The 9,051-nt window shown below is 44.7% G+C and overlaps 1 protein-coding gene across 1 annotated transcript; it reads left to right on the forward strand.

The window, feature by feature from the left end:
- The first annotated feature begins 278 nt into the window (after positions 1-278).
- LOC145392474 (uncharacterized) lies at positions 279-2,945 on the forward strand. The gene is made up of 2 exons (XM_080266870.1): positions 279-823; positions 2,756-2,945. The coding sequence occupies exons 1-2, from the start codon at positions 279-281 to the stop codon at positions 2,943-2,945; spliced, it is 735 nt and encodes a 244-aa protein (XP_080122996.1).
- The last annotated feature ends 6,106 nt before the right edge of the window (positions 2,946-9,051 follow it).

Here is a 9,051-nt window from a genome sequence, read left to right on the forward strand (position 1 = left end):
AGTGGGGTATGGGCTGGTTAAAAAGTAATAAATGGGGAGGACAGGACCTGGGGATTGCCCAGCACACACGTCCTGCCTCCTGCCTGGCTTTGTGGTGTGTGTGTGAAGGTGATGCCGCCCAGCTCGTCTCTTTCACCACCTCTGACTGCGTTGAGAAGGGTGACTACGTGGCCACTGTTGTCACCAGGGTCCAGGTCCACTTCCAACAGGCCGGCCAACGGAGCCAGGTCAAAATAAACCCGTGTCGAGATGATGCTCTGCCTGAGGAGTTTAATCACATGATATTTGACAAGGAAATCGACTTCTACACCAAGATTGCCCCGGAACTGAACTCTATGCTGACTGCTGGGGGACATGACGAAATAAGGGTGCCATGGTTCGTCTACTCCTGTATGCAGCCCTTGAATGTGCTTATCTTCTTGGAGGACCTAAGGGCAAGGGGTTTAAGATGTATGACCGATATTAAGGACAGGATGAAGCACGTAAAGTCGGTCATGCAGGAGGTGGCCAGATTGCATGCCTTGTCTTACGTCCTGCAGGCGAGACTGCCCGAGCGCGACCTCACAGACAAGTACCTTTCCCTCAAAAAGGACTGGTTGAACAAGGGCGGAGAAGAGAAACAAATGTACACCAGCATGATGGCCGGGAACTACGACAATACAATAGTGATGCCGAGGAAGATTGGGGGGTACGAGAAGGTAGCGAAGTGGATTGAAAAGAACACACAAAACTGCCTCGACATTATGCAGAATCAGATCACTCGCGTCCCGCCCTTTGAAGTCCTGTGCCACGGTGACTGCCGGAACAATAGCATGCTTTTCAGGTGGGTCATTGATTGTAACAGAGCTTTTTTCTTAGCTCATGTAGATCCCAGACCCCTATCGGCTCAGTTTTTTTTTTTTTTTTTTTTTCTTATGCGAGGAAGAAGGAACCAAAGGCCATGAGCCCGCCAAATGTTGTCAAAGAGTTGATTTGACTGATAAGCCAGAGGACTCACTCCCGTCTTGTAAGTAAGGCGTATAAAGTTTCATGCAACCACAACTTAGTATTGAAAGTGTGGGATTGGCCCAGTTCCGTCATATGTAAACAAACCGACCACACACGCTAGGTATTGAAGAATATGAGAGAGTTGCCTGAGCGATGGTGTCATGTCTTCCCACAAACAAAAATTTATCATTATTATTATTACTATTATTATTATTTTCTTTTTAATTGGGAAGAGATTGAGGCACCAGATGAAAAGGGTATTACTCCGACGCGGATAGAGAGCTGGTGCTAGGGAGAGCTGGGGTTCTGTTTTCACTAGCTGGACTCTACTCCTGACCATCATCTTTAGCTTAGTTATTTCAATGTTTCTGTAATATGGAGAGTAGTCCAGCTGACGCCTACAAACGTATTCCTCCAAGTATCTGCACGAGGGTACACGCATGTTATAGGATAACCAGCCTTTGATGGTAATAATAATGATGATGATGATGTCATAGTAATAATAATAATTTCAACAGTAACAAGAACAAAAACAACGGCAACTGCTACAATAATAATAATAATATTAATAATAGAACAATAATAATTCGTCGAAGAATTCAGCCTCCAAATACTAAGGGAATGGGACCACAAATGTCTCCCACCAGTTGTCATTATCCCGGTGATGGCCACTTGAGATGAGCTGGTCCATTGTCGTATATTTTTTTGGATTGATTTTAAATACATTGAAGTATAATTTCTCATTACTTAACAGCACACCATGTATATCTTATAACACTTGAAGAGTTGGGCTGGGATCGTAAGGTCAATATTCTCGTCAGGTACGGAAGCTCGCTAACACAACTTCCTAAGCAACTTTTTTTTTTTTTAATTGGGGCCAGAATAGCTCAGTGGTAACGCTTTCACTGTATGACCGTAGAGTTAGCAGTTCAACGCTTTCACTGTATGACCGTAGAGTTAGCAGTTCAACGCTTTCACTGTATGACCGTAGAGTTAGCAGTTCGAGCCCGAACCAGGGTAGCGTCGTTCTGGTGAGAGATGTAGCGGTCTCTCCTAGGATCTCTCCTTGCCCTGCAGAGCTGTATGGCCCAGTGGTCCTAGCTTGGGGAATTCACCCTTTTTGCATATTAATTTGCTGTAGTCTTCTATGTTACATAAAATCCCCTCAGTATTAACATACTGTCCTTTAATAACATACAAGAGGATATTAACCACCCATATCTAAAAAAATAAGTTGCTAAGGAGGAGGTGTTTGGGAGCTTCCTCAATCTTCTAGAATACAGGCATGTCATTTGTTACAGTAGGGAAAAAAAGTATATATTACAGGACATGACTTTATCACTGCCCTGCATTTCCAGGCTCAAGTAACCGATCTTTACTTCTTTGATATTTTGACCAGTGCAGTAGTAAAATACCTGGAGCAGTTTTGAATATGACCTGTTTTATCCCGTTATTAAATATTTGCAGCAATAGTGGTTGATTGCAGATACTACTGTACTGGATATTTTACGGGTTATACATTTATAATACATTTATATTCTTCCACAAAAATAAAAACTCTTGGTGGACACATAACTATTTCCCAGTTCCTGAGAGAGGTTTATGGCGGAACAATTTTCTGCGACAGTTCATAACTTTGTCACCTTTTTCTTCTAGTCATATGTTCGATGACCTGTCAGGAGAAAGAATTAAATGGGTAAATCATTATGTTGAAGGAGTTAAAAACTACAATGACTAAATGTGACATACTGGGCTCTCTGCCGTAAAGGTACAATGACGACAGCATACCAGCTGAAGTTATGCTGCTGGAAAACCAGATATCGCGCGTTGCCTCCCCTGGCACGGACCTCACCTACTTCCTTTTCACCAGCGTGTCGTCAGATGTCAGGAAGCCAAATCTGGACCCCTTCCTGGCCTGCTACTACAGCACCTTCAGCAGCTTCATCCAGGCGGGTTAAGCTGAGATGCCGTTCAGCATGCCGGAGTTCCGGGATAAGATGGCGTATGGCCTTATGTTTGCCGTGATGATGTTGCCCTTGTTAATGATCGATCCTGCAGATGGCCCCAGCGCTGAGGATTTAGTGGCCAAGGACACCAAGGCGAAACTGGAGGCCTGGTGGGAGGGACACTTCAAGTACGACATGCTGAAGAACCCCCTGCTACGAACACGCTGCTTGGATACACTAGACGACATGGTGGAGGCGGGGGTTATAAGCTTGTGTGTATGTAGGCTTGAGTACTTTTTTTTTTTTTTTTGAATAATAGGGGAGTAAATTTTCTCTTAACCTAGTGCATCTGTTGCTCTCCTTCTTTCTGCAAAAACTAAAAGTGACTATGACCTATCTGATGTTAGGTTTGTTAGTGAATCTTGGAGGAGAGAGAGAGAGAGAATTCCCAGACATCATTATGAATGAATTTATAGGAAGAATTATCTGTCATGTCGATCATCCGAACTTTCTTTGCCCCGTCAGGAGCGTGGGGGTCCGGAGATAGGCTTCTTAGTCCTAACATTGACGGTGAGATTGACCACCCTCGCTTGTCCCTGAGTGGCATTATGTGAGTAAGAAACCGCGGCAGTTGCTCAGAAGCAGACCATTACGAGTCCTGTTTGACAGGGTTTAGTCTGTACGTACAGTACAGAAATCATTTTAAAAGAATATCAACGTCTTGTCTGCAAAAAAAAAATAATAATAATTAAAAAAAAAAATGGTAAGGAAGGGTTGGTCTTTTCACTGTGAGCCACCTAACTGGGCTGGTCTTTTCACCGAGAGCCATCAAACTGGGTCGGTCTTTTCACCAGTGGCCACCGAGAGCCACACAAACGAACTTTGCATTTCCAGTGAACTTCGATGTCTCACGATGGCCCTCGGTGAAAAGAGTCACAGTCCGACAGGATTGTCTTAACCCACAAGACCACCACCTGCCGTCACTGGGTCATACGATTACCACCCAATGCAGTATATGCTTCTTGACGTACAGGAAACGGTTTGGCTTATCGCTAAGTTTAGTCATCTGAGATCAGCAGTCCTTTGAGTTAGTGAATGGCTAGCACCCCTACTATATAGTTTTTTTTTTTTTCTATCTTTGTTTAGACGTCTTAATCCCTTAAGGGGTGGCCACAAACAAATAACTTCCATGTCACCCTGTCCCCCACCATTACGTTGCCCGCTCCCAGCTTACACCCCCCCTCTCTCATATACCTCTCCACTCCATCCCTCCATCTCATCCTTGGCCTCCTCCTCCCTCTCCACCCATCCACCTCACTCGTCAGTCTCTCACTCTCCATCATCTCCACATGGCCAACCACCAAAATGTTTCTCCTGACGCTTCCTATTATATCCACATCACAACGCCCCATCACTTCCTCACTTGTCAGTCAGTCTTTCCATGTGACTCCACATGCTCCATTCAGATAACTCATTTCCACTGCTCTCACTCTTGACTTGTCTCCCTCCAACAACGTCCAGGCTTCACTTCCATACGTTAGAGCTGGTATCACAATACTGTCATGTACCTTTTCACTTCCATGCTCACTTCCCTGTTTCTTATCACTGCTTTCAAGGAACCAGCAACCTTTCTTCCTTGTTGTACGCATTCAAGCACTTCACCCTCTAAACTTCCATCCTTACTCATTACACTACCTAAGTACAGTAGGCTCGCACAGTGCGCAAGAGATTGGGCGGTCCACGACCTCGTGCACTGGGAATTCGCTTGCTGGGAATACATAATCTTATGGGAATAATTACATATGGGCGGTACCCCCTCATACCTGGACATTTTTTGGCTCTTAGAGACATAATAAAGGTCATTTTTCAGACATTGTACTAAAGCTATAGCTACAATAACAGAAATGTGGGTAGTCACCTTAACAACAGTAGACGACAGGCCTGATGACCTTAAATAACAGGGGTTCCGAGGCGCGGCAACATTTACAGCGCCGCACTCCCCACCGCACCTTCCACCGCACCAACACTTCCCTCCAGACTCCTCTTGAGCACCTTCCCCAGGAGCATCAGTCACTCACTTTGGCCATAAATCCTTCAAAGTCCAATGCTGACACTTCTGACATTGCATCCTCTTCATCCTCAACAGTAGAATGCCCGGGAATTTCTGCACATCAACATGACGACACGTGACGCGCTGTGTTAGGGGTGGTCATGCACTAGTAGAAAATGGCATTTTTGAGCCACTCCTTGCCTCCGCCTCGCGTTCTGTGTGGTAAACTCGCGCATTCAAGGGTTTTTGGTTATGAGTTTTGGTCACTTGCGCACAATGCGAATCGCGCACTGTGATGACGTGCACTGTGCGAGCCTACTGTACTTAAACGCACTCACATTTTCCATTTCCTCCTGAAGAAAATTACTTCCCAGTTGTAATTGAGAATTAGTGTTACAGGAAAGGCAAAGGAAGGAAAATGCATGGTATACTCACCACTTAACCCTTTCAGCCCGACAACGTCTTCTGTATATTCATTCTTGCTGCCTCTAGACGATTTTTTTGTGCATAGGTGAGATTTCTCAAAATTGAGGTGTCAGGTATAGTCTGGTAACCCCTTCAGTACGAGAAGTGTTTTCCAAATTGAATAAAATTGCTTTAGGAAGCGAGAACAAACTGGACATCATCGTAGTGAATAAGTCAGCCACTTCACTCCGATGACATATTTTATTAGTCACCAAACGATTTTATTCTGCATGGAAAAGGGTTTTCAGACTGAAGGAATTGCGCTGACGAGGGACCTACATGTGGTGGCACTGTGCCGAGGGCACCGAGAAACCTTGGCCGTGTACCCTCAGTGGAGCAGCTGCTGCGGCCACTCGGGAACCAAACCTCAAATTTCCCTGCACCTTGCCTAGGGAGAATCCATGTCCGACTCTGGCGAACGAGGCGTTTTGTATCACAAACGGGGCACTGGATCCCTACACGGTGTACGTACTGTACTGTGCATGTAGGACGGCCACACAAGCAGTTGCTTACCCGTGGTCGACGGGTCAGCTCTGCCAGACAGATCAAGGTTAAGCAGCAGCAACAACTAATACTGCATCTGTGGACTTTTTCCTACTACGGAGAGATTTTGTGAAATAGAGCAATTAAATATACCCTTAACTAACCCCCTCATACCAGTGTGAAGGTTGATTGAGGATAATCCCGCCCAACTCAAACGTCACCTGCTGACCAGGCTTGCCAACCATTCTAATGCAGCCTCTTTTTTTTTTTTTCTCCATAAGATCATGTCAGAGTTCAAAGTAATGTACTTTTTTATAGTATAAGCGGCGTTACTTTATCAACAGTTATCTTAGAGGTACAGTGTACATACAAAAGTCCTGTCACCATTCCTGATATACCCTCCATGCATACTAAAAGTGAATCTGCAACAACTAATACTGATGAATTTGTTTGGCCTCAGATGAGTGTCATAAGCGTTGTTTACTACAAACCAAACACACTGATTTTACAAGTGTTTGGAGAGAGAGGCAAGTGGGGACAACAGGACTTTTGATGCCTACCGTACTGTATATCTGAGAGTCGGCATGACACAGCAAAATGGTTCAAGACAACTATTACACTGCATCTCCTTCATACTTAGGGCATGTTCATCGCTTCCCTCCCTGATGCATGATGTCAGATAGAATCGTCCGTTGCCGTAGAAACATAAACAATCCTTCCTGAGTCTTATTAGCCAGCAGAGGAAAGTGAGGAGTAGGAGAGGCGATTGGTTAGGCGGACTTTTGACCTTGACTGTACAAGCAGTGATGCCACTCAGGGTCGCGAGTTGCCCGTAGTACCTTGTGAAGGGATTCTCAAACCTATAAACAATTGATTTCTCGTTAACACAAGAGTTTGATTTACAGGGGTGACAAGGAGACCGTAGAATGTTTCTATATTTGTTGTTGTTACTGAAAAAATCTTCGGTTTAGGAAGTGTCATGGCTCTTTAGACCCACCACGTTTTGTTTTATGATGTACTCTGTATATCTCTACAACGATAAATATTTCAATCAGTGTATTTTTTCTTTTTTCTTTGCTGAAGGACAACTAAAGGTGTGAGCAGAAACTTTGCATACGATATCCCTAGATTTTCCTGCACTTAAAGATCAGAATTCGGAGAGGAAACTTAAGATTGTTAGTAAATACCATCTTGCAATATTTCCATAAGATATTTTTGCGTGGGAAGAGGAAGAGATGTGGGATGATTTTGCCTTGTCCCTTCTGTAGTCTTTCCCCACTAAAAAACCAAGTCAGCTTTTGACAGGAGTTGATGGTTTAAAGCCCGTCCATTGGCATACATACACACACACACACACACACACATACCATTGTAAATTGCCATTGTATGTGTGTATGCCCCGACAGAGGATCGAGTGGCAAGAGTGAAAGATGAGTTTTGGGCGAGTGTAGAAGCGTGTATGGACAAGTTTGAGAGGAGCGAGAGAGTGCTGTTGATTGGAGACATGAATGGCAAAGTTGGGAATGTACGAGTGGATGGAGTGGTTGGTCAGTGGGGTGTGCCAGCTGACGTAGATGGGAATGGAAGTGCTTTGGTGGACATCTGTGCTTGTAAGGGGTCGGCAATAGCCAACACCTACTTTCGGCATAAGATGATCCACCGGTATACATGGAGAGTAATGAGGAGGATGGATGGTGAATTTGTTGAACGAAAGGCAATGATAGACTACGTGTGTGTGGATGAGCGAATGAGAAGACAAGTGTTGGATGCAAGAGTGTGGAGAGGGTGGGGGAATGGAGTCTCGGACCATCACTTAGTGATGGCCAAAGTAGAGCTGCAAAGAAAGTGGTTGAGGAGACAAAGGGGAAGACAGGAGGAAGCAACTCCTGTGAGAAGAGTGGAGAAATTGCAAGATAGTGAGAAAATGACAGAGTGTAAGAGCATAGTGGAAGAAAGATTGAGAAGGTATGAGCTAGAGCAGATGGAAGGGGTGGAAGACGTATGTAAGATATTCACGGAAGAAATAGGCGCAGCGTGTGAGGCGGTTTGTGGAGTGAGGAGGAGATGCAAGGGTGTGCAAGGGACAGCATGGTGGAATGATGAGGTGAAACGAGCTGTGGAACAAAAGAAGAAGGCATATAGTGAATGGTTAGCGAGTAGAGGTAGGGGAGAAGATGAGAAAGAGAAGAGAGAGGTATATGTGAGCAGGAGAAGGGAGGTTAAGAGACTGGTGAAGGAGAGTAAGAAGAAAGTGGATGAAGAGTTTGGGAGGAATCTGAGTGTGAAATGGAGGGAGAGTAAGAAATTGTTTTGGAAGGAGGTAAAGAAAGTAAGGCAGTGTGAAAGGGGAAATAGTAGGGGAGTGAAAGATAGGAATAATAGATTGTTGGTGGAGAAGAGAGAGAGAAACTGAGGAGATGGAAGGAGCACTTTGAGGATTTGTTGAATGTGGAGAGTGAGAGCAGTGCGAGTATAAGTGGTTGGGGAATGGCTGGGAGAAGAAGAGATGAGAGGAGGGAGGAAGAGATCAGTAGGGCGGAAGTAGTGGAAGCGATGAAGAATATTAAGTTGGGAAAGGCCCCAGAAATTGATGGAGTGTGTGGTGAAATGCTTAGGTATGGGGGTGAGATTGTTGTGGAGTGGATATGGAAATTGTGTAGATTGGCTTGGGAAGAGGGAAGGGTTCCAGAGGACTGGAAATCAGGTATAATTGTTCCTTTATACAAAGGAAAAGGGGAGAGAGAAGTATGTGGTAACCATAGGGGTATTTGCCTACTTAGTGTGACTGGTAAAATATATGGTAGAATACTCATTGATAGGGTTAGGCATATGACAGAGGAGCTAGTTGGAGAAGAACAAGGGGGATTTAGGAAGGGAAAAGGGTGTGTAGATCAGATATTTGTTCTAAGATGTTTAGTGGAGAAGTATCTAGAGAAGGGAAGGAAAGTGTATGCTGCCTTCATGGACTTGGAGAAAGCTTATGACAGAATAGATAGGCAAGGTATGTGGAAGGTATTAAGAATATATGGAGTGGAGGGGAAATTGTTGAGTGCTGTGAAGAGTATGTACGAGGGAGCTAGGGCTACGGTGCGAGTGGATGGTGAGTTGAGTGAGTTCTTT

This window comes from Coenobita brevimanus, chromosome 22 (assembly GCF_032717465.1).
Source record: "Coenobita brevimanus isolate Jiangsu-jjx chromosome 22, ASM3271746v2, whole genome shotgun sequence".
NCBI lineage: Eukaryota > Metazoa > Arthropoda > Malacostraca > Decapoda > Coenobitidae > Coenobita > Coenobita brevimanus.